The sequence below is a fragment of the Myxozyma melibiosi genome (genome assembly GCF_037950935.1).
Source record: "Myxozyma melibiosi strain Phaff 52-87 chromosome Unknown BZA70scaffold_16, whole genome shotgun sequence".
Taxonomy (NCBI): Eukaryota; Fungi; Ascomycota; class Lipomycetes; order Lipomycetales; family Lipomycetaceae; genus Myxozyma; species Myxozyma melibiosi.
Window position 1 is genome coordinate 27,482 of NW_027042930.1, and position 23,055 is coordinate 50,536.

Genomic DNA, 23,055 nt, shown 5'->3' on the forward strand with positions numbered 1-23,055 from the left:
AGGAGATCCGTCCTATTTTATATTTAGTGATTTTTAGTGATATTTCTGATGATTTATTTATTTTTTCTGTGTAAATGCATCGATGTTTAAAAATCCGAGGATGTGCATGATCTGGATGATTTATATTTGAAGGGATAAACAAAGCTGGTTAAGATAAGCAGATACCATATTTTCTTTTGGAAGCCAGAGAAGAGAGAAGACAACCGCAAAAGATAGTAGGTAGTCAAGAGAATAAACAAAGAAAAGGAAGGGAGTGGTGGCCTGGTGTCTGGATAAAATTGTGTAGGGTTTGGACAGCCGCAGCTGTCTGACCGAGCGTTTTGCGATTAGGTTCGTTGTTACTGCCTGCGAAGCGTGCGAAGCCGACCTTTATTCGCGCATGCTTCTCCTCTGTGCTGTTTGCCAGAGAGGTCGATACGGCTTGACTAAATTGTCCAAAGAAAGGATTGACCAAACAGATTCAAGGAAGAATCATGCACAAACGACCGAAGTATCACGACAGGTGACTACAAAATGCTACTTCTGCAGGTGTTGATCTTGACGATGTGTTCGCTGCGCCAGATATCGGCAAAGGAATGGGTAGCGTCCAATATCTGCTACATTGGCGATATGGAAAGAGACTTCTGCTATAATCCCGAGTGGCAGACAATATCTGAAGAAAGCTACTGGCGCGTGGACGAAGAAGAGAAGGTTATGTATTACCACGTACCTCAGAATGTTATGTATTACTACAAACCGCACGAGCACAGTCGAGGAGGATTCAGTTCTGTGGACCACAAGTCCACAAGTGGACTTGCTCTGTCGTGGCTTGCATTGAGTCGACGTCCGTCAGATTGGCTTGGTAGCTCCTGTTCTATATTCAACAGTACTACTACCCTCGAATGGGTGGCATGCGAAGGGTTACACGTTGTGGGATTTCTCATCGCCAGCTTGGGTGTCAAGACATTTTCGTCTCTGATATCCAATTACATCGTCAAACCGTTCTTAGGTCGCAGTCCAGACGTGAGTATCGGCTTTGGTGATGAAGATGAAGAGGGGGATCATATGCGTGTATCAGTATCAACTTTCAGGGACGGTGAATCAGTTTCGAGGACGTACTATGATGTTGGGGAGTTTACGGCCAATTGTGAAAAGCAAGATTACAGCGTGCAGCTGCGAGTCGATATGGATTCAGGCGTTGCGGAGACAGTATGTGTTTCTTGGTATGATGAAAGGGAGAAAGGATTTGTTATGAGTGTAAGATGGACAAACAGATTATCTACAGATGGCAATGATATAACTTTTATTGGTTGAAGAAGAAAAAATTGACTTGATATGACTACTACTACTAGTGAAGTAGGCAGTGAGCTGAAAACATTTTCTTCGAGCTAACTGTATACACTGTACTTCACCTAAACATCGCTTACATGCGTCAAGGTCTCTGCTCATGCACAGTGACGGCGGACTTCCGGGCCGGATTGCGCAAAATCACACTGGACCTGGCCATACTCACCTGCAGCGAGGGTGCTGTTCGGAGGAGTATTTGCGAGGCGGAAAACTGTCTTCTTATCTTTGGAGCCGAAGGTGGCCTATGAACGGTCATTGTTCGCCAGCCGGATATGCAAGCGAGAAAACTCAATTTAGGGCGTTGGCCAATCAGCACAGTGCTGGGTGCGTGCGCACGGCTGAGATATATTAAAAAATACTTTAAAATGAAGGGCGGGCCCGCTTGGCAGGGCAGTCGGCTCTACACAAGCGAACTATGCGCGCCAATCCAATGATCACGAACCGGCTCCTGTTGGGACTGGTGTGCCTAGTGTGTTCTGCAAGCGAAGTTCTGGCCAAGGACTGGGTGGCGACTGATATCTGCTACACCGACGACCTCGGGAACAATCTTTGCTATGATCCTGTGTCGTTGACGCCTTTCGAATACATTCATTATGACAGCGTCGGTAATGAGACTGTCGTAAACTACGACGTGTCGCCTTCGCAGATGGGAATCGACTACATGAACTACGTGTACGGTACCGATAATGTTACGCATGCGAGGCATCTATTTGGAATAAACAAGCGCGCTTCGGACTGGCGTGACTGTACCACTTATAGAGGCAATCTTCGATGGGCGGCTTGTGAAGTCTCTCATGGAATAGGACCTCACGTTGGCGATTTGGCTGTTACTACGCTGGCTGTCGTGAAGTTGTAACAAAGTTGTCTTGCATGGCGAGTTCGGGTTGTCGTCGACGGACATAGTTTAGTGATGGTAATAGATAATAGCTTCGGAGGTTGAACCTGATGGTCGCAATAGCATGGAGGTAGTGATCGTTGTATCTGGTTGAGCCTCAGTAAGGTTCGGGATTGAGGTCAATTGCTTGAAGAACGAGATATGGGAGGGAAGTTCAAAGGTTGTTTCATGATATTGTAGGGATTCGTGTACGGTTACCTACTGACCTGACTGAACTTAAAACAAGAGAAAGAATCGTTACAGCTATGAATGTTCTTCTGTACCATCTCGATTTCCTATCTTCAATAACAACACAGAAACCCTACACGTATAATAATATATCAAACATACACCTTCAATCAATATAAATCAGTTTAGTATCCCTTTTCCTTCAACCAGCCTGCAACAACGGCCGCGTCACGCTCAACCCACGCAGCATTGCTTTTGATTATGTCCAGGCCCTGACCAACCGATCGCTCGTATCCATGAGTATCCTTGTCGGCAAAGAACTTCTCAATATCTTCATACGCCTTCATTGACGAGAATCCCGCAATAGTAAACTTAATAAACCGGTCAAGAATAACCATGTTGCCCGACATGAGACTGTAGATAGTCTCCCAGTTGGTCTTGACAAACTCCCACAAGAGCCAGCGAGCATTGGAGTTTGAAGCCAACGACGCAGCGAGAGTATGCAGATCCTGAACCGCAACCTTGCCCGAAAGGAGAAGATCGAGATCATCCTTGATCAACTTCTCCTTGCTCGCTTTGCCGATAGCAAACAGAGCAATCTCCTTTCCGTCAACGGACGAAGGTGTCAAAACCTCTTTCAAGATAACGTCGTAAACTGCCTGAGCTTCCTCGTCGGTAGCGTCTTCCTGGCCAATCACAATTGAGAAGACGGCGCGACGGAGGTTAGGATGAATAGCGCTCTTGTCTCCAGCGGCATATTTGGCAAACTGCGCCTTAGCCTCCGCAACAACCTCTTCATCGCCAGCGTTACCCGCAGCAGAAATCAAAAGCACTCGGAGCTGAACGGTAAGGTAATCGTCCGAGTCCTTGAACTCCCAGCCAAGTCTCTTAACCATAGGAGAGACAAGCGAACGGGTGAATGCCTGAAGAGGCGCCTTCGACTCGGGAACCTTCTCAAACCAAACAGACTTGAGAGCGGCAACACGCTGGAAAACCTCGGACCAGACAATGTATGATGTCTCGTTTCGCATTCCGTCGACCAACTCAAAGATTCCAGCGGTGGATCCCAAACCAGCGAGAGCCATACAGGAGGCATCAGCAACAAGACCAACCTTGTCAGTCACCGAAAGCTTGTCAATAGCACGCCCAAGCTTGGCAAGACGCTCAGGAGGGTAGTTGACCCGGTACACACCCGTCTGGTTCTTGTTGAGCTTGTAGAAATCGTCCGGTCCGAGACCGGTCAAGATAGTCTCGCGGTTTGAGAAAGCAGACACGCCCGAAATAGCAGACGCAGAACCGGAATCCGTAAAAATTCCAAGCGGGATCCACCACTGTGTGTCGTTCTCCTCCGGCTTCACGTCGCCCGCGGCCAAAAATCTGTCCTGGCGAAGCGAGACACCGGTCTCGGACTCAGTCACAGTGACAACAGGGAAACCAATCTTGGTGATCCACTCGCTCATGATCGAGTTCACATCGATGCCTGAAGCGCGTCCGACAGCATCCCAAAGATCCTTGGTCGTGGCATTTCCGTACGCATGCTCCTTGAGGTAGGTAGAAACTCCCTTCAAGAAAGTTTTGACGCCAAGGTGCGAAGAAATCATACGAATAGAAGAAGCACCCTTCAAGTAACTAATGGCGTCAAAGATCTGGTCAATGTCGAGCGCAGACTTGACAGGCACCTCGATAGGATGAGACTGGCGGAGCGAGTCAAGCCCAAGAGCGCCCTGGAGAGAGTCAGACACAAAAACTCCAAAGACATCCCAGTCAGGGTAAAGGTAGTCGATGGCAAGCCATCCGACCCAGGTAGCAAATCCCTCGTTGAGCCAGAGCTCGTTCCACCAAGCCATCGTCACGTAGTTACCGAACCACTGATGAGCAAGCTCGTGGGCGACAACATACGAAACACGGTTCTTGTATTTCGCATCACTCGTCTCGGGATCAAATAGAAGTGCGGTGGTGCGGTAGGTGATAAGACCCCAATTCTCCATGGCACCGTGAGAAAACTCGTGCACGGCGAGCAAGTCGACCTTCGGAAGCATGTAGTCGATCTCAAAGATCGAGGAAAAGTAGTCGACAATCTTACGCGCATCTTCAAGAGCGTAAAGACCCTGCTTGACGATACCCTTGGTAGTGTACACACGCACAGGGATCTTCTTACCATCATAGAGACGGTCGGTAAACGCCTCGACGTACTCAAAGTCTCCCAAAGCCCAGGCCAAAAGCTAAACATTGACAGTTAGTAAACATAACAATATCTATAAAGATATTGGATCACATACGTAGGTACTCATGACGGGAGTGGTTGCAAACGTGACAGTCTTCAGCTTTGTGCCTGCAGTACCCGCCTTCTTGCCGTCTTCGGGCGTCTTGCTTGACACCTCCGGCATATTGCTGAGAGCGGTCCATTCCTCCGGAATGGTGATTGCAAAGTCAAAAGTGGCTTTAAGAGCAGGTTCGTCAAAGCTGATCCGATTCACAGTTAGCATGGTGTATTACAAAAGACAGATGCTGACAGACTTACCAAGGGAAGGCACGACGAGCGTCAGTGGCCTCAAATTGAGTGGAGTACATGTATGCCTCTTTCCCGTCGGCGTCGGTGTACTTTGAGCGGTAGAAACCAGCCATCTTGTCGTTCATCGTACCAGCGAACTCGATGGTGATGGCAGCGCGAGCAGCCTCGGTCGGGATTGGCTCAGCGAGAGTCAGCGTGACGACCTCGGCCTTAGTATCGGTGTCAATTGACGAGACGGCAATTTCCGAGGTAGCTGCAATCATCATAAAACCCAAAGTCAGTAAGACGCACAAATCAGTTATTACAATAGAGATCAAAGACGATTGATCTTACTCTTGTTCAACTCGAGCGAGACGGCGGCCTTGATGACGTCGATCTCGCGCACATTGAGCTTGATCTCAGCGGCCTTCTCGAGCACGTCGACATCGATCTTGACGGCGCCCTTGAATGTGAAGGCAGAGAAGTCAAGATCGTAGATCAAGAGCGAGTAGTGAGTCGGTTTGACGACGGCGGGGAGGATTTCGCGGTCCATGGCGGTGGTGGTGATTGAGTGGGGAGGATGGGTGGGAGGAGAGCGAGCGGTGAGGCGGAAGAAGGAGCGAACCAGATTGAGCTCGCGGCGGGTTTTGGGTTGGGACAAACTCCGGCCTCGTCTTTGTTTACGCCCCGGGACTGCTTCCTCTTTTCATTTTCCGTATCCACACCCCCACCGACGACATGATGCTCTCGCCACCTGTTTTAGTCCCTCGGGATGCAACCAGCTTATGGTATAACCCATCAGTAAAGCCACACACACTTTTGCGCTCACGGCCACGCACTGCATACCTCCTCGGGCCAACCTCTCTAGTCTCTGATGAGCTCCAACATGATCTACTCTTTTCTGAGCAACCCGCCAACGAGGAGCAAGAATTTTTAAATTCGCTTGAAGCTGATGAGCTGCGATACGCAAGACAAGTGGCTTCTATCCGAACATTTGGCTTTACCTTCCTTCGCCCGCCTGGGTTTACCAAAACGGAGCAGGCCCTTCTTGAGGAGCAGGCCATGTCGGACTCTGCCAGTGAGGACAACGGCTTCATGGAGAATCCCAACGGCGAACTGGTAATGCTGGACACTGATGGTGCAGAAGCGATGGCGGAGGACGAACTGGAAGATGCGACCGACGACGGTGAAGCCGATGACGACCTTGAATACGACGACGACGTGGGTGCCGAAGATGTCGATGACGGTGAAGAGGCGCTCGACGGCTGGCGACGAAGGCAGCGGAGACGAAGGGCAGGCACCGCAGCAGAAGAAGAGGCCGAAGTTGATCTCGATGCAGAGATTCCTGACGGTGGTGATCTGGGTAACTACGAGGACGACGAAGCAGACGAGGAGGACTACGAAGAGCAGGATCTCTCGCAAGCTATGATATCTGAGGTTGAATACGAAGAAGACGAAGATGTTACTGTTGACAGCGATCTGGCAGATAGTCATCTTATGCGCAACAGCTCTAGAGTCTCTACAGTGCCGGATGCCGATGAGGACGTGGAAGTTGATGATGACGATGACTACGACATGGCTGTCGAGTCTGATTAAGGGTTTTTGATTTGTGAGGATGTTTTCTCAGATAAAAGGCGTTTGTTGCGTTTCGGGTTTCTGTATTATATTTTCATAATGTTCTCTTGTGAGAATTATGTAGTTTGCATTGAAGAAGAGACCAAGGAGAGATCAGAAGTATTACCAAGACCTTACCTAATCAATGCGGCTCATGTCATCATGACGTCTGGAGTATATAATGAGATCTAATCTCACCTCCCTGCTATCTACCTCACCATCTACTTCGTCACCTTTCCCGCAAATGCCGCTATCCAGACCGCGACTGCGGCTGTTTAAGCTGAAGTTTTGGGCACCTTATGGCACTATCAGAGATAAACCCACCGTGGGTGCTTTCAGCCCACTGCGCCCGCTCCAATTGCGTCCACCGCTGTCACTGAATAGCGGCTCCCGTCGATCCTTCGTGATCCCATACGCCAAACTTGTTGAGACTACCGGATTGATCGAAAAAGCAGACAACGAAGGTCTGCTGTATTTTGACAACATCTATCCTGTCCGTCATAACCTATGGGACTTTAGGCAGCAAATTCTTTCCATCGCGTCAAAGTTCGAATCAAAGAATATACTCGCGTTCATGCGTGAGAACGTAATTCCAGAAGATCTTCCGATTTCTCTTTCTTCGGTAATTCCCAGGCCCAAAGATGGTGGTGTGATCATCAAGTTTACAAACCACAGCTCTTTGCCTGAGTCTGAGGTTGAGAAGAGGATCCAGGAGCATGTCGAGAATCACACGTTGAGACCGTGGTTCAATCCATTCCGCACTACTCGCTCGTTTGTCGTTCGTGGATCTCCTTGGATCGAAGATCTTCATCGTTTTCCGTCTGCTCGAGTTCGCGTGGAGTTTGAGGGCGCGGACGTTGATCAGGAGACTTTGTACTTGCTCTTTCGGCGATACGGATTGATCCGCGACATCACCCCGCTTTCGCCCGCTGTGAAAGATCTTCCGCGGTACGCTACGATTCAGTATGTTGGATTGCGAAGTGCTGCATCGGCTAGAAACTGTCTTCATGGGTTTGTTGCGCCTAATGGCACTAAGCTACATATCTATTACGACAAGGCGCTGAAGAAGAACATGATCCGCGAGTGGTTTTTCGGCCATCCCAGGATTGTAATTCCTGCTCTAGCGGCTTTGATCGCTGCACTCACCGTTGCAATCTTTGATCCGATCCGCACTTTTTTCATCAAGCGCAAGATCACCAAGAGCTATTCCTTGACTGAGAACAAATTCTTCAAATACCTCAAGGAGCAGACAACGTCAGCTTTGAACGCCATCATGACAAATGGTGGACTGGGACGATATGTGAGAAGGCAGAATGCCGAAATGCAGATCGGGTTTGCAGACCGGCAGGATGTCGTTGAAAGGCTCAGGTTTTTGATCAGCGAGAGTCCAGAGACGTTCATTGTTGTACAGGGTCCGAGGGGTAGCGGCAAGGTTGACCTGGTTAGAGAATATGTGGTTAAAGATGGAGACAAGTGCGTATACACAACATTTGTTATACTTTCTGTTGCTTAATTTGCTAACATTTTGATTAGTACGCTCACTATCGACTGCCAGCGCTTGGTCGAGACTCGTACGGAGGCCTTGTTTGTAAAGGAACTATCTGCACAGACAGGTTATTTCCCAGTGTTCCCGTGGATGAACAGCGTTTCGTCGTTTGTGGATTTGGTTGCCCAAGGTCTGATCGGTCAAAAGGCGGGCTTCTCCGAGACCCTCGATGCACAATTCAAAAAGATTCTCGAAAATACTGATACGGCAATCAAGGAGATTGCGGTTGAAGCGCATAAACATGCAGTTGGCGTTGTCCACCCCAAAAACCAGAACAGCGTTGACGCTTGCAAGACTATGGATCTGATTGCTTCCGAAGATGTCGATGAAAGTCAAAGCGAGAGTCGGAGCGAGGACTTTTATATAGGAACTGGGATCCCAAGACCGGTGATTGTCATTGAGCATTTCCTTCACCAGCGGGACAAGCATGAGACCATGTACCGGACGATGGCTGAATGGGCGGCAGGGTTGGTTGCTGCCAAAGTTGCGCATGTGATTTTCGTTACTGATGATGTTGGGTATTCCAAGTTGCTCCAAGAGGCAATGCCGAATACGGTTTACAACACAGTGAATATCGGCGACGCTCCCCCCGATCTAGCAAAGTCATTTGTCAGACGTCAGACAATGGCGCTCCCGGACACCGGCACAGACCGCGAAGATACTTTGAAGGATCTTGACAAAGCATTGGAGCCATTGGGAGGGCGGATGACTGATCTGCTTGCACTTATCCGTCGCATCTCGATTGGAGAGACCAGCTTACAAGCTGCGGATGAGATGATCAGACAGAGCTCGACAGAGATCATCAAACGCTTTCTCAAGTGCGGCTCTGATATAGCTTGGAATCCTGAGCAAGTGTGGACAATCGTCAAGGGTTTAGCGACAGCTGAGGATATCCGGTATAACCAGCTACTGGCCGACCCGCTTTTCAAAGGAAACAGTGATGTGATTGCAGCTCTTGAACACGCCGAGCTGATTACTGTTACCGAACGCGACGGACGACCCCACGCAATCAAGCCGGGAAGACCAATTTACAGGGCGGCGTTTAAGCGTTTGATCCAGGACAAGGGACTCTATGCCGACCAGGAGATTACGCGGTTGACCTCAATCGTGGGAGTTCTGTCTGCCGGAATTTCAAAGGATGAGGACGAATTGGTCAAACTGTCTGCTTTGTTTACGCCAAAGGGACCGGCGGTGGATGTTAGTGATCGCATGAGATTTCTGGCGGATGATATTCAAGTGCGGCAGAAGAAGATCAGCCAGTGCTATAAGCAAATTGAGGAGCAGAAGAAGGTTATGGCGGTTGTTTATTAGATAGAGATGTTTACAGTCTTTGACTGATAATGCAAGTAACAATTAAAGATCCTTATACCAAACGTCCCGTAGCCGTTTCAGTACGCGTTTTCCCTTAGCTTCGCTCAGCTTGTCAACCAGTGTGGCCTCAATAGCTGTCCACACATCTTCTCCAATATCAAGGCTATCCGCCTCAGTCTTGACATCTTGCATAGGCTCAGGCGTAGCCGCTTTCTCAGCGGCCGATGTACTCTCGGCGGCACCTTCCTCGACCGCGGAAACCATAGCCATCAACGCAGCCTTTCCTTCCCCGTCGACGATCTCTGAGACAGTCTTTGTATCCGGAACCACTTTCCCTTTGTTTATCAGTTTAACTGTGCAGGATATCTTGGCTTCGGCGGAGACTTTGGTTTTTAGGGTGAAGATGGTGTCGGTGTAGGACGCGGAGACGGTGACGTTGAATTTGGGTGCTCTGAGAGATTTGATTGTTATTGTCGCTTGCTTGGAGTCTGAAGCAGTTGCTGTGTCGGCTTTGCGACGCTTTGGGTTTGGCATTGGGGATAAGATAACCTGGGAAGCAAGATGTTATTAGCATTTGCTCAGATATTGAATGGAGGATCGATTCGCAGAACGTACCAAGCCAGGCTTGGATCCGAGAGACTTTGGATCCTGGACGTAATCTTCGCCATACTTGATCGGCTGATTAGACAAAAGAGAAAGAAACGCCTTTGAGAATGTGAGTTCGTCGACTTGCGCCATGATGTGGATTGTGTCTGATTGCAATTACGTGTGAGGATGTCGAGGAGTATAAGAAGATCAGAGAGATTCTGTCAAGTTGTCTGGGTGAACACGTGCAGGGTGTCTGTTTAGGGTTTTATAGATACGCGTCTGCAATCACAGTAGCTACGTCTGCGTCATCAGCATATCGTAGTCACTGTCGAGGCATACTTGACTGTTCATCGATATCTTTACTCAATCAAGATGATTAGAATACAATTACTACTCTGCTTGTTAATAGCAGGCTTTGTGTCTGCTAACATTGAGCAAGTCCGCTTCTTTGCGCCATTCTCGACTGCTCCTCCTACTGAATCCGACGAATGGGCGCGGTCGATACCCGCGACCGTCGAACTGTTGTCGATGGAGAGTCCTTCGGCAATTAAGACGGTCGCTCCTCAATTCCCAGATAGAGAGGATGTGCGGTATATGACGGAGGAGTATTACTATCTGACGGATATTGTCAAGGGATCGTTTTATGAGTTTCGGGTGTGCTGGCCTGCGAATGTATGATATGATTGTTTCAAGCTAATTGCGTCGCGTATGGCTCATGATCTAACCTGATTTGCGATTCCTAGTACCCGTTAGACTTGGAAGTTGGAGTGGTAAAGGCTTCAGAACTGGACGAGAGCTCGCCGCTGTATGTTCCGGCCGAGACCGCGAACGTGATGTACGCGTATATCAAGTACTCTGCTCATTACTATTCCCATCATAAGGAGCTGATGGAGCATCCTATTCCCGCGCCGTTTGAATTGAGTAAGATACCAATCATTTTTAAATTGTTTGTCTAATTTTGTATCTTGCTGACAAGAGTAGTTCTTTCGAAATGCACTTTCTTAGTGGTTCTCGGCGACTCCGTCGTGATGCAGAGCTTGCTTGTGATTTTAGGCATTCTAGGATGGAAGGTCACGTCGCTATGGTACTACCGAATGTTACGACAGATCTCAACGCTCGACTACTTGGCCAAGGATGCTGACAAGAAAGAATGATGTCGATGAGAGGATGTCGCTGACGCCGGCGATTGAAAACTACGATATGAAGCGCAATGAGCGTAGACACTGAAAAGGAGTTTGGGAATTGCTAATGTATAATACAATGTACACCAAGAATGATAGAAAGACTGTATATCTATTGGTATATCTATTGATCAAACGATGTCGAATTGTAGTCCGATAGGAACAGGAGATTACAGAGCCGCATAAGCGCATAAACAACTGTGCACTTACGTAATGACGATTGTGCAACACCGCCCCCAGCCTCCTTCTCACAAATTTGGACTCTTTTCGTATTCCATCCATCACATTCCTCCTTTGCAATCCTTTTGAATTCTCCAATTCTCTTTTTCTAAAACACGCACAATGGTAAGAGTTGATGCCTTTAACTGGGTTTGGTGAATTAATTGGATAGCGACCGATGAGACGGAAGCTGCACTGTGATGATCGGACCGGCGCATTTGCATTAGCCAGGGGAGCATGATCCGACTCTTTCCATCGGTTTTAGGAACACGGGGGTTGAGACGAGTATGAAGCAAGTCTTTATAATATAATCTTTGTGATTTGAAGAAAGATTGTGCTCTGCTGGATTGTCGTTGTGGTGCTGTATTTCGTTGGTGTTCGGTGTTGTTGCGGTTGTGCATGGTCCGTCGTTCAGCTGTGGATCTTGTCAGCTAATCGGTCGCTATTCGATAATGTGCTCTAATCATAACAAACTACTAACCGATCTTAATAGTCTCGATCCGGGTACGCTTTTAGTCTGGTTTGACTCTACAAAAGCAGTAAACAGCCAAAATACTAATCTATCAATTTCCATCTCCAGTGTCGCCCTTAGCAACGAGTGCCAGTCCGTTTTCCAGGAGCTCAAGCTCGGAAAGTCGCTCAAGTTCATCATCTTCAAGCTGAACGACGCCAAGACCGAGATCGTCGTTGACCAGAAGTCGACCAGCTCCTCGTACGACGACTTCATCGGCGAGCTGCCCGAGAACGACTGCCGATACGCCGTCTACGACTTTGAGTACGAGCTTGGTGCCGAGGGCAAGAGGTGAGTTCTTTAGCCTTTTTTTCTATAATGACATGGAAGAGATGATGTTGACTTTATATAATCTAGATCCAAGATCTGCTTCTACATCTGGTCGCCCGATACCGCTCCCGTCCGAGTACGTCATCATACTTCCCTAAAAATAAGTGCTTCAAATGCTAACAAAATCTCAATTACAGAGCAAGATGCTTTACGCCTCGTCGAAGGATGCTATCCGCCGTGCTTTGACCGGTATCTCTTCTGAGATACAGGGCACTGACTTCAGCGAGGTTGCCTACGAGTCTGTTTTCGACAAGGTCTCCAAGGGTGCTGGCTCGCACTAAATTCTTATTCAGTAAATACTCTTTTTGAGCTATTTTTTTGAGTTTTACTTTTATCCCACAATGTTTGAATATTCTTTTGTCTGCGTATGTTTATATTTTTTGTCCCAAGTATGATTTGTAAGGAAACACTTGATACGGAGATGCGGAAAGTCGAATGATTGTACGAGAGAAAAGTATTCACGCACATATGCAATGCAATTAGATTTTGTATTATTCTATTTTAATCTTGTAGTCTTGAGTAGTCTGGGCCTGTAGAGTTGGTTCGACGAACGAACAGGTAATCCTTCATGAGGAAGCGACATGACCTCGATTGACGAAGGCCATACCTGCCGCGCGCCCAAACCACTATTCTTTATCTGAGCAACTGCTTACAGATCATGATTTCTTACGCGTGGCCCGGGTCCAGATATTCCTACGGTGGAGGGTTTCACACTATACTCGAGTCTTAAAACAGAAGGATGGAAGTTCGTGACCTTTTTACATAGGGTTTTCTGGTCGTCTGCTCGTCTTTCTTATGACGGGATGACTACATCTTACACTCACATAATCCTTGCAAGGATTTGGTGACCTAGATGGATGCGAGAACTACTAGTTCTAAAGTTCAAAATTGAGATTCAAGATGTCATTCATATAGATGCGTAGAGTTAGTTTCCTTGTACAAACAGCAGAGTATCTCTAGTCTAAACGAAACCGTAAACAGGCTTGCCAACATACGGCTCCTCCAAGTACTTTGACTCCTCCTCAGTCAAAGATTTGTAGCTTGCGGAGATGACTTCCTCCAGGCGCTTGGGAGAGCTGATACCCACGATCGGGCTCGAGACTCTCGCCATGACCCAAGCAAGCGAAACTTCCGCCATAGTAATGCCCTTCTTCTCCGCCGTCTCCTGCACGCGAGAAATGATGGCCTGCGAGGGTTCACCTGCCGTTTGGTCGTAGAACAGCGGGGAAGCAGCGGCCAGAGTCTTGATGTTTGCGGAGCGGTCGGTGGTGGTGGTAGGCGGCTTGGCGAGCGCACCGGCGGTGAGCGGGCCCCAGGGAATAATGCCGACGCCGGTGAGGTTGCAGTACTGGATCATCTCGCGCTCTTCTTCGCGGTAGAGCAGGCTGTATTGGTTCTGCATCGAGATGAATTTCGTCCAGCCGTTGCGGGCGGCGCATTCCTGCATCATGACGAACTGGAAGGCGTACATGCTGCTCGCGCCGATGTAGCGGACTTTGCCAGACTGCACCAGGTCGTGGAGCGCACACATTGTCTCTTCGATCGGAGTGGTGTAGTCGAATCGGTGGATCTGCAGGATATCGATATAGTCGGTTTCCAAACGCGCCAAGCTAGCCTCGACCTGTTCGAAGATAGCGGCACGGGAAAGGGCCATGCGGTTGGAGTACTCGGTATCGGTAGACGGATCGGGCATGACGAAGGGCGTGCGGGGATTCTCCTCGTCGACGTACATGTAGCATTTCGTCAGGATCTGGAGTTTCTTGCGGGGAATGTTGTATTTCTTGATCGCGGCCGCAATGATGCGCTCGGACTCGCCGTGGGAGTAGTTGTTGGCGGTGTCCCACTACATCTGTCAGCATAGTGAAGACTAAAGTGATAGCAATAGGGAAGCATACGGTGGTGACGCCCATGTCGTAGGCAGCCTTCAGGATAGGAAGAGCATCCTCTCTTTCAAGCACCCAGGGTTGCCATTCCTTGACTTGTAAACGAAATTAGTACTTTACATCATAATTCATCATCAATTGATGCTTGTACATACAACCAAAGCTCATGCATCCCAAGATCGGGACAGAAAGACGCAGTCCACTGTTTCCGAGCCTACACCGAGTGTCAGCCAATCGGACTTGCGCAGACAGAAGCAAAGTTCACACGTACTTCTTGTATTTTGCCTTCAAAGGAGTTGTAGTATCAGCCATAGCGATGATTGAGCAATTGATCAGTGACAGAGAGAATTGAGCTGGTGAAGGAGGGAATTGTCAGCAGGGACTGCGGGAAGTGGAGATCCCGAAGCCGATGATAAAGCACAAACTTCATGATAAGAGCGAGAGTTCGTTTTCATGCAGAATATGTAACCAGTTACGTAACATGTAAATTCAACCGAAATTCAATCATTTATTCCAAGTATTAACCAAACAAGCCAAAGCCAAAACATGTATTGAAAACCCCACCAGATAATAAGCAACAAACGACAAACGACATGAACTTTTTTTTCTCTAATCTAACTCTTTTCTGCGTGAAATGAATCGTGAGTGTATTAGTCGCTGTTCTTCTTGTGAACAGAGGCAGCAATACCTGTCTTCTCGTCCTCCTCGTGGTGCTCGAGTTCACCAGTTTCGGAAAGCTCAGAGTTCTCGTGCGATTCGTTGAGGAGCTTGAAGTAGTACTTGCGCTCGTCGCGCTTGAAGAACCAGAGAACGACAAAAGTCCAGAGGATAAGAGTTCCCGAGATGACGGCGCCGAAGATGAAACCGGTGTGGTACTCGGGCGCAGTGGAACTCTTCCAGAAGATACGCGGGGTCCAGGCTGTTGACTGCTGCGCGATCGTGTTGACGAGAATGAGGATGACGGAGCGATACTCATCATCGTGGCGGACGATATCGTTGATCCAGCCGTAAAGGACAGAAGACATCGAGTTCGAGGTATACTGGATCAAGAACGCGTACCATTTCGCGTGCTCAGGCACCTTCCAGATAGCGAGGATGACCATGTTTGTCCAGTTGAAGAGCTGCGGCAGGCAGAGGAAGAACCAGCGAGACCGGAAGATGTCGGCGCCGAAGCAGGAGATTATGACGTACAGGATTCCGAGCGCGGGGGCGATCGCAGAGATGGTGTTGCGGCGGCCGGTCTCGAAGCGGTTGAGCGACTTGAGCCAGAGAAGGAAGACTCCGTAGCCCTGGGCGGAGGAGTTCCAGAACAAGGTATCCCAGATGGCGAGGATGGGCAAGTGCCAGGTCGAGAAGGCGCGCTTGATGGTAGCCCATGAGAAGCCCTTTGGTTTGCCGGTTCCGTTGCGCTTGGCGCGGCGACGTGCGATGGCGGCGTCTTTCTCGTTGAAGAAGTAGGAGTGCATTCTGTCGGGAGTTCCAGGCCAGATGAAGAAGCCCATGATGCCGACGGGGATGGTGATGATGGCGTCGATGATGAACATCCATCTCCAGCCAGCGAGGCCGTGGACGCCGTTGAGGTTGTCAAAGATAGCACCCTGGAGCAAACCAGCGGTGGCCGAGCCAAGCATGAGTCCGATGTAGAAGATTCCGCCTCGGCGCTGAATCTCATGGGCCTTGAACCAAGCGCCAAGGACATAGTGCACGCCGGGGAAGAAAGGGGCTTCAGCGCAGCCGATGAGGAAGCGGAACGCCATCATCTCGGCTTTGCTCTTGGCCTTGTACTGGGCGAGGGTGAAGAAACCCCAGATGATGTCGAGGCCGGGGATCAGGAGCTCCATGCGGACTTTGGGGAAGAGGTAGAGGAAGGGAAGTTGGAAGACGACGCAGCCGACGTTGTACATGACCTGGAGATCAGTAAGGTCGCTGCCGCCCATGTTGAGATCGTCACTCATGCCGGAGGTGTAAGCGTTGTCTGGAGCTGTTAGGATGTGCTTTTCCAGAGAGATGAAAGAGAAGTATACATACTGACGTTGGTCTGGTCCAAGTTCTTGACCCAGTAACTGAGGAAACAGTACGAAGTGATGAAAAGATCAAGCTTCATGATGTACCTCCGCTCTTCGGGGGTGTCGGTCTCGTCGAACCAGTGATACCACTTGTGGGTGGTGCCTCGTCGCTCGTAGAGGTCTCTGTACTCGTACTCGTCAAAGAACTTGTACCAAGGTCTCTTGGCGGGCAGGGGAGCGATTTCGAGGAGTTCTTGCTCATCGACCGAGATAGGACGGACGCCTTTCTCGACAGAGCCGACCTCGCTTGAGGAAAGCTCGCTGGAAGTCATGGTGGAGGATGAGAGCGGCAGAGAGGAGGAGATGGGAGTGAATGGAGAGGGAGGAGGATGCAGAGAGGGAGGAGGGTGCTCTAGTTATAGCTGGAGAGCACCGCATAGCATTTATGGCACCACAGGAGAAGAAAAAAGCAGAGAGGGAGAAAATACCCAGATAGGTTAGTGGGGCGCTGTGAACGATGGCTTTGCGCATATTGCGTGCTCATCCGGGCTGCTCCGCGACGAGAAACGAAGAGAGACGGTGTTTTAGGTTAAGGTCGGGCGGTTGGCTTGTTTGGCGGGAAAAGCTTTGCTGGCTGCTGCTTTGATAGGAGAGATTAAAGGTTGGATTTCGCGGTCTGGTGTGGAGTGCTGAGAGTGCAGGATGTAGAAGTCGAGTCTTTTGCACTGAAGGAATGCTGCAGTGTTATGATATTACTATCATCACAATACACTTATCTATACGACTACAATAAGCACACAGCTCCTACAATACCTGACACTTTTGTCAATATCAGAGCCCGAACCGATGAGGACAAAGTGAGCGCACGGTCCACGATAAGCCGCCCGCTAGTCTGCGGCTCAGTCGCGCACGCAATCGAGCACGTCGAGATCGCAACCAGCACGTCAACCTTCGCTCGCCCTCGCGGCCCAGTCTGTGTGGTGCCGGACGGGGGCTGATTAGGTCTGATATCGAGTTTATTCTGTTGCTGGGGGGAGAGATTAGATAAAAGACTTGGCGGTGTGGGTTGTGGGTGCTTGCTGCTTGCTGCTTGCTGCTTTAATGCGTCTGCATCCACGTCCGCTCTTCGACAATACAATCCTCCTCGCGACTCAGTCATCTGCTACTCATTAGTGACTCGCCTGGTCGTCGTCTATGTGGCGCTAAAGCATTCTTCATGTAGTCATCGTAGTCTCCCTACCGCTACTAGCAGCTCTATCAACGCCCGGAGGACCGTGTGCAGGCAGACCAAGAAACTCGAGAAAAGAAAGAAAACTGCTCCTCTGCGCTTCTAGCCGATTGCGTGAACTCCGGGCCGTCTGGCCGCGCTGGGACTTACTGTGATGGGAAGTTTCTGTGTTTGTGATGAGCCTGTTCTTTTTGAAAATCATTCTCTCCAGAGTGCTTTGAGCACCTCCAAATCCACGCACCTTACGGTAGAAACAGAAATATAACAATAAACATCAACTGAATCAGTCACAGCTACTTTTAATCAGTTATCGCAAAACAAATACACGGGTCGGAGTCGGATGCCTGCCGTGCTCTGACCACCCGTTCGCCATTTCGCCTTCCATTTGCACATCTGCACATCCGCTTCCGTTTTTCGCCCACTTGCTCTGTCTGGCCAATCGCGTCCTCTCTATTCTCTTACTCTCGCTCGCCTTGAGGGATTTTTTAATGTTTTGTATCCGGAAGGGTCCGCGATGATATGAAATAGGGTGCCGTGACAGGTGGTGACGTTGGTGGTTGTTTTTAGGATGGTTGGCGGTCTCTGTGGCGTCGTTAGTCTTACTGTTAGAATATTCTATGGCTGGCTGCTAAATTCAAGTCCGTAGATAACAACTATCTCTTTATAACAATAGTAGACAGCGCACTAATCGACGACCGCATTCAACTTCGTCTGCTCCCTCGCCCACAGCGCAGTCGTGCCATCAATCTTCGCCAACAACCTCTCGACATGCTTCCCAGACCCAATAAACCGCATCGCCTCCATCGCCGCCAAATGCCTTGCCGCGTGCGCCTCGTAATGCCGTTGGATTATATCCCGCGCCTCGGGGGTGTTGCAATTATCTAGGTTCATTGTGCAGTCGTCTTGCGGACAACTCCACGGCTGCGGTTTTACTTTCGCCAGCGCGGCTTTCGACAGCGGTTTGAGACGGAAAAAAGTTTGCAGTCGACGTTGGATGTTCTCGGTGACGGCTCTGAACATCGCCTCGTCGGCCGATTTCTTCAAGCGCATGCCGTCGTCGGCTGAGCCTTCTTTCTCGTCCGCGTCGGCGATCTCCTTCTCCTCCGTCAGCAGCAGACCGTTTTCCCGCCCCGCATCTGCAGATCCAAATATCGACGTAGCAGACTCTTCCAGGTCATCTTCTACAAAATCAAGGCTCGCAAACGGCGTAGGTGAACCAAACGGTCGGAGTTTCGAGACTGCTTTTTGCGACTTGCGGGTCGGTCGGATCTCTTGCTCGTCCTCTTGTTCATTTGTGATGATGATCTCGTCCTCTTCCTCTGTGGATTCTTCCGCGTTCTTGTCTTTCTGTTTAGGTAGTCTGCTTTCAAATACGGCCTTGAGGCGGGTCAAGTACGAGGTGTATGCAGCGTACTCCTCCGAATCCAATATGCTTTCTCTATTACTCTCAAGTAACTCAAGTATCTCCCGCAGATGCCCGCAAAAGACCCTCAAGTTCGACGCCTTATCAACAAGCTCATGCCACATCTCATCCGTAAACAGCAACTCATCTTCCAAGAACTGCTTCACGGTCTCGAGAAACTCAGACGACGGCGGATCCACAATCACAAGACCGCTAGACTTGGGTCCGTAGAGGGAGAGCACGTGGGCGGCTGCTTTGAAGATGTTTTCGCTTTTGTGGTCGGAGAGGTGGGAGAGGAGGTCGGAGACTGTCGAGTATTCTTCTTTTTTGATATCTGTTTCTTCGTCGTCGTCGTCGTCGTTCTCGCGCTTGCGTTTCTTGTGAGCTGAGGGTTCTGATTTGATCTCTAGATCGTCGTCTCCTTTCGCACTCTCGTCGACAATCTCCTGCACATCGCCGTCTTTCAGCTTCATCGCAAGCTCATCGAAAGCAGCGCCATACTCATCCGACAGACCAAATGCCGCCAGCAATAGACTGTCCTCCCAATATTTGTCTTTCAACAGTCGGGAGATGATGAATCGATCATGTTTTTTGAGAAGGCCAAAGAACTTTGCCTGTTTGAAATCTTCTCGGTACTGCGGGGGTCATAATTAGCAAGAGGAGATTGTATGTGGAGAATATAGAGAAAACGTACGTAGGTGTTTAGTTGATCAAAGAGGGTGGTAGGTGTGCTTTCCTGTGGAGAAATATCGGATACCTGATCAACGATCCAGTCTGCAAAGCCGCGACAAAATTAGAAAAATCACAAGCGCATTTATAAACCGAGCGTGCATACTCCAAAACCTGGTTTTCTCGATAATCTCATTATATACATCTGTATACGCAGGAGAAGGTGACGCGCATTTATACCAGCATGCTTCACCGAGAATCTGGAAATCAACGTCGTCCTCCGCGCCTTCAGACTCTGATTTTCTCAAGACGACAGTCGTGGCGTTTGATATTCGTATCCGCGCGCCTCTGGGGTCTTTATCTGCGTAAAGAGATGACCACGATGCAGTGATCACTAATAGAAAATCAGCTCGGTTCTCACCCTGATCTTCTGGAGGATGAGAAAAAACATACCAGGCTCACTCTCAGTAACAACCTGCTCGACATCTCCCTCGACCGTAAAACTCCCGACGTCATCCTCATTCTCAGTCTCGGTCACGTCCGCGATCTCGGTCGTGCTGGCTTCTGCGTAGACGCAGACGTTTGTGAGGACGATGCAGGGCCAGCTTAGCACGTCGAGGGAGGGGTCGGGCGGGTCGAAGAGAGAGAGTTCGGGGATCGAGGAGGTGGGTTGGGTGGCCATTTTCTGATGTTCAGAGCATCTGGATTGTTGTTTGAGGAGGGGAATTGGATATTTGGTGGAGATCAATGGGTGAGGGTGGTTATCTTTTGTCGATGGATTAAAGTGTCGTTGGGAGTTTAACGCTGATGTTTGTCTCCTCGACAGAACACCACAATTATTCAAGATTATACACAATTACTATACTCTACATCTACATCTACTCACAACTATAAAGGAAAGTAATATTTCAAACACTCTCATTTATTGCAATATATATACACATTTGAGATCCACGACTCAAACGAGAAACATGGGAAACAGCAAAGTCATGGAGATCAATGGCGCATGTAGTGCACAAGAAGAGTAATTTGAAGTAATCTACAAATAATATGCTATATTTTTGAGCAAGTACAAATGAAGTAAACTTAAATGAGATGCTTTGACCTGTATAGAAAAATTAGTTAGTAAGCTTCATCGCTTCGGGATATACATCATCGGGAACAAGACTGACCTGAAGAACTGTCGCAGGTAGGCAACCTGCCACACCGAAAGTGCCAACAACGAAAACAAAGTGCCGATCGAGAAGAACTTGACGCGCGCGTTCGTGCTCTCATTCGTATCTCTCAATCTCATCTCGCGCGCTTTCAGGTACTCCATCTGCGACACGACCTCGTCAATGCTCTCCTCGATCCGTCGCAGCTCGAGCTCCATCGGCTTCAACTTCTCGGTCTGGCCTAGCGCGTTCCAGTCCCGCGCGTCGGCGCCAATGTCAATGTCGAGATCGACCTCGCGCGAACCGCCGGCGGCTTTGCCGTCGACTTGGATGTTTTCAAAGCAGACGTCGAAAGCGGCGTCGGCGAGGGCGGTGAAGACGTAGCGTACGTCGCCGGCAACGTCCTGCGAGAGTTAGCACTAGATCACTAACAATAAAAGTAAAAGCACATACCTTAGGACGACCGTATTCATTTCCAACGGTATCAATGATCTAAACGCAACCAACAGTCAGAATTTACTCGTCACAAGACCGCGCACACGCGTCAAAACAAGCGCTCGAAACCTACCCGCAGGTTCAGAACCTGGCCATCACCCTTCTGTCCGTTCGTCTTGACATTGACGATAACCATTGCATCTCTCTGCACGAAATTGCGAATGCATCGCTCGCTGGGGTGTCCAGCTGGTCGCGTATGGACTGCGAATTTGAGGGCGCTGGCGTGGGCCGCGAAGACGAGCAGGAGCAGGAGCAGGGTGCTGCAAAGAGCGGGGAGTGAGTGCCGTGAAATCATCTCGCTATCTGCCTCTTCTCAGTGATCTATCTGATGCTCGGTGATGATTGTTGCTTCACTGCGCAGAAGCGGATGGTTTGTGTAGATCGAGATGCGACGTGTAAACTGCATCCCTTCTTGCTGTCCTCGGCGTCATCTTCACGATCACGTGCAGAGTCACGTGTATACACACACGTGACAAAGTAGATGACAGAGTGGTTTGCTCGAGAAAGTTCTGCCAGTCAGGAATTACATAAGCACCGCGATTCCTGAGCGCGACATAAATTTTACGGTCGGCCCTCGCGAAGTCTTGATCTCCACACAAAGAACAGGTTCAATTGCTTCTTCTTGCTCGCTCTCAATAATGGTGTGTATACTGAGTGAATGCTATGGCTAGAGGCATAGAAGAAGAAGAAGAAGAAGAAGAAGAAGGCTAACAGTAGATAGGCCACCACTCTTCGCTCCATCCGCGGACTCACCCCGCTGCTCGACCGCATTCTCGTGCAGCGCGTCAAGGCTGAGAACAAGACCGCGTCCGGTCTCTACATTCCCGAGAAGAACGTCGAGAAGCTGAACGAGGCGAAGGTGCTTGCGACCGGACCGGGCGCGTTTGATCAGAACGGAAAGCTGATGCCGGTGTCGGTCAAGGCTGGCGACCGGGTCTTGATTCCGCCGTTTGGTGGAAGCACTGTCAAGGTTGGCGATGAGGTGTGTATATCTTGCGAGTTGCATAACAGTGAGAGGAAGCGGGTTACTGATATATATACTACAGGACTACATTCTCTTCCGGGACCACGAGATCCTCGCAAAGATCTCCGAGGAGTAACCGTCTCGAAGATATAAAATATACGCACGCCACGACCTCGAAACGAAGAAAAGAAAAGAAAGATCTAGGCACTGAATCAGAAGGAAGAGCGTATACGGAATGAAGAGTACTCTTGATGAACGAAGGGCACTCCTGATTAACTATATGCCCTCTCTCCAGTTTGTAATTATATACTTCTCTGCCTCTTGTAATATATTCATATAACTATAAACATCATCGTAAATCCAAGCCTACAGCTCAGGCATCCGCACCGCCTCCGTCTTGCTAAACGCCTCCACCTGCGCCTTCACCATCTCCAAAATCTTACTCTTCTGCCACTTCTCCGGCACGGGCGAACTCGGGTTCCCGGTAACCCAGTAGTAAATATCCCAATCGTACTCGTCCAAGAACTTGTCGTACTCCTCCAACTCGGCCTCATTGAACTCTTTAAGGTAGGTAGCCGCGAACCGCGACAGAATCAGATCGGTCTCGAGAATCCCGCGCTTGCGGGATTGGTAGAGCAGGCGCGCACGCTTGTTTTCAATCGGTTCGTTGATGCGCGGAAGTGGCTCCAGCTTGAACTCGATCTTCACCGTGTTTTCGTCCTCTTCACCGTCTTGCTTCTCCTGCTTCTGCGTCTGCTGCTGCTGCCGTGCAAGAAACGCAGGCGAAGAGGTTTGCAGGCTGCGCGATATCGTCGCCGTGTTGACGATATTCCGACACCTCGCCGCTCTCAATGATCTCAAAATAGCTGTCCGCTGCATCGTATTCTCTTCTTCTTCTTCTTCTGCTGCTGCTTATTTATCTCTTCCTGTCCTTTTCTTCCTCGAAGTCTCTTGTCCCGAAACCAAACGTGAAGATTCCGGCACTCCGCAATGTCAGCCGGCTCCAACTCTCCTCCAGGTGGTTAGGGTACCATCTAAACCTAACCCGCTGACTTACCTAAGCGGATCTTTACC

The 23,055-nt window shown here is 49.5% G+C and overlaps 14 protein-coding genes across 14 annotated transcripts; 7 read left to right on the top strand and 7 right to left on the bottom strand.

Moving 5' to 3' along the window:
* Window positions 1-513: 513 nt before the first annotated feature.
* On the top strand, window positions 514-1,569 carry BZA70DRAFT_313006 (uncharacterized protein; the record flags this gene model as incomplete). The annotated part of the gene is made up of 1 exon (XM_064915007.1): window positions 514-1,569. The coding sequence occupies one exon, from the start codon at window positions 514-516 to the stop codon at window positions 1,291-1,293; it is 780 nt and encodes a 259-aa protein (XP_064765551.1). The 3' UTR covers window positions 1,294-1,569.
* Window positions 1,570-1,741: 172 nt separating this feature from the next.
* On the top strand, window positions 1,742-2,401 carry BZA70DRAFT_302893 (uncharacterized protein; the record flags this gene model as incomplete). The annotated part of the gene is made up of 1 exon (XM_064914746.1): window positions 1,742-2,401. The coding sequence occupies one exon, from the start codon at window positions 1,742-1,744 to the stop codon at window positions 2,180-2,182; it is 441 nt and encodes a 146-aa protein (XP_064765552.1). The 3' UTR covers window positions 2,183-2,401.
* Window positions 2,401-5,525, bottom strand: BZA70DRAFT_96728 (peptidase family M1-domain-containing protein). Its single transcript, XM_064915574.1, has 4 exons — window positions 5,235-5,525; window positions 4,911-5,154; window positions 4,669-4,852; window positions 2,401-4,611 (listed from the first exon to the last, which is right to left on the bottom strand). Exons 1-4 carry the CDS (start codon window positions 5,431-5,433, stop codon window positions 2,575-2,577), a joined length of 2,664 nt encoding a protein of 887 aa, XP_064765553.1. The 5' UTR covers window positions 5,434-5,525; the 3' UTR covers window positions 2,401-2,574.
* A 50-nt stretch (window positions 5,526-5,575) lies between these two features.
* BZA70DRAFT_285272 (uncharacterized protein) lies at window positions 5,576-6,669 on the top strand. The gene has a single exon (XM_064913704.1). It carries the CDS (start codon window positions 5,619-5,621, stop codon window positions 6,474-6,476), a length of 858 nt encoding a protein of 285 aa, XP_064765554.1. The 5' UTR covers window positions 5,576-5,618; the 3' UTR covers window positions 6,477-6,669.
* A 43-nt stretch (window positions 6,670-6,712) lies between these two features.
* Window positions 6,713-9,400, top strand: BZA70DRAFT_285273 (RNA12 protein-domain-containing protein). Its single transcript, XM_064913705.1, has 2 exons — window positions 6,713-7,967; window positions 8,028-9,400. The coding sequence occupies exons 1-2, from the start codon at window positions 6,739-6,741 to the stop codon at window positions 9,349-9,351; spliced, it is 2,553 nt and encodes an 850-aa protein (XP_064765555.1). The 5' UTR covers window positions 6,713-6,738; the 3' UTR covers window positions 9,352-9,400.
* BZA70DRAFT_96749 (uncharacterized protein) lies at window positions 8,963-10,182 on the bottom strand. Its single transcript, XM_064915575.1, has 2 exons — window positions 9,967-10,182; window positions 8,963-9,900 (listed from the first exon to the last, which is right to left on the bottom strand). Exons 1-2 carry the CDS (start codon window positions 10,087-10,089, stop codon window positions 9,394-9,396), a joined length of 630 nt encoding a protein of 209 aa, XP_064765556.1. The 5' UTR covers window positions 10,090-10,182; the 3' UTR covers window positions 8,963-9,393.
* Window positions 10,183-10,277: 95 nt separating this feature from the next.
* On the top strand, window positions 10,278-11,231 carry BZA70DRAFT_285275 (uncharacterized protein). Its single transcript, XM_064913706.1, has 3 exons — window positions 10,278-10,611; window positions 10,683-10,860; window positions 10,921-11,231. The coding sequence occupies exons 1-3, from the start codon at window positions 10,312-10,314 to the stop codon at window positions 11,091-11,093; spliced, it is 651 nt and encodes a 216-aa protein (XP_064765557.1). The 5' UTR covers window positions 10,278-10,311; the 3' UTR covers window positions 11,094-11,231.
* Window positions 11,232-11,315: 84 nt separating this feature from the next.
* BZA70DRAFT_285278 (cofilin) lies at window positions 11,316-12,679 on the top strand. Its single transcript, XM_064913707.1, has 5 exons — window positions 11,316-11,465; window positions 11,833-11,843; window positions 11,920-12,141; window positions 12,208-12,256; window positions 12,318-12,679. Exons 1-5 carry the CDS (start codon window positions 11,463-11,465, stop codon window positions 12,459-12,461), a joined length of 429 nt encoding a protein of 142 aa, XP_064765558.1. The 5' UTR covers window positions 11,316-11,462; the 3' UTR covers window positions 12,462-12,679.
* Window positions 12,680-13,041: 362 nt separating this feature from the next.
* On the bottom strand, window positions 13,042-14,557 carry BZA70DRAFT_285280 (Aldo/keto reductase). Its single transcript, XM_064913708.1, has 4 exons — window positions 14,335-14,557; window positions 14,219-14,277; window positions 14,076-14,158; window positions 13,042-14,023 (listed from the first exon to the last, which is right to left on the bottom strand). Exons 1-4 carry the CDS (start codon window positions 14,373-14,375, stop codon window positions 13,142-13,144), a joined length of 1,065 nt encoding a protein of 354 aa, XP_064765559.1. The 5' UTR covers window positions 14,376-14,557; the 3' UTR covers window positions 13,042-13,141.
* Window positions 14,548-16,865, bottom strand: BZA70DRAFT_285283 (major facilitator superfamily domain-containing protein). Its single transcript, XM_064913709.1, has 2 exons — window positions 16,092-16,865; window positions 14,548-16,038 (listed from the first exon to the last, which is right to left on the bottom strand). Exons 1-2 carry the CDS (start codon window positions 16,399-16,401, stop codon window positions 14,714-14,716), a joined length of 1,635 nt encoding a protein of 544 aa, XP_064765560.1. The 5' UTR covers window positions 16,402-16,865; the 3' UTR covers window positions 14,548-14,713.
* Window positions 16,866-17,917: 1,052 nt separating this feature from the next.
* Window positions 17,918-20,153, bottom strand: BZA70DRAFT_285286 (uncharacterized protein). The gene is made up of 4 exons (XM_064913710.1): window positions 19,822-20,153; window positions 19,535-19,762; window positions 19,394-19,473; window positions 17,918-19,334 (listed from the first exon to the last, which is right to left on the bottom strand). The coding sequence occupies exons 1-4, from the start codon at window positions 20,048-20,050 to the stop codon at window positions 17,982-17,984; spliced, it is 1,890 nt and encodes a 629-aa protein (XP_064765561.1). The 5' UTR covers window positions 20,051-20,153; the 3' UTR covers window positions 17,918-17,981.
* Window positions 20,154-20,269: 116 nt separating this feature from the next.
* Window positions 20,270-21,518, bottom strand: BZA70DRAFT_285290 (endoplasmic reticulum vesicle protein). Its single transcript, XM_064913711.1, has 4 exons — window positions 21,091-21,518; window positions 20,976-21,014; window positions 20,541-20,926; window positions 20,270-20,473 (listed from the first exon to the last, which is right to left on the bottom strand). The coding sequence occupies exons 1-4, from the start codon at window positions 21,310-21,312 to the stop codon at window positions 20,455-20,457; spliced, it is 666 nt and encodes a 221-aa protein (XP_064765562.1). The 5' UTR covers window positions 21,313-21,518; the 3' UTR covers window positions 20,270-20,454.
* On the top strand, window positions 21,519-22,329 carry BZA70DRAFT_285293 (chaperonin 10-like protein). Its single transcript, XM_064913712.1, has 3 exons — window positions 21,519-21,658; window positions 21,739-21,999; window positions 22,064-22,329. Exons 1-3 carry the CDS (start codon window positions 21,656-21,658, stop codon window positions 22,115-22,117), a joined length of 318 nt encoding a protein of 105 aa, XP_064765563.1. The 5' UTR covers window positions 21,519-21,655; the 3' UTR covers window positions 22,118-22,329.
* BZA70DRAFT_285294 (Flavinator of succinate dehydrogenase-domain-containing protein) lies at window positions 22,330-22,944 on the bottom strand. The gene has a single exon (XM_064913713.1). The coding sequence runs from the start codon at window positions 22,858-22,860 to the stop codon at window positions 22,348-22,350; it is 513 nt and encodes a 170-aa protein (XP_064765564.1). The 5' UTR covers window positions 22,861-22,944; the 3' UTR covers window positions 22,330-22,347.
* Between the last annotated feature and the right edge of the window lie 111 nt (window positions 22,945-23,055).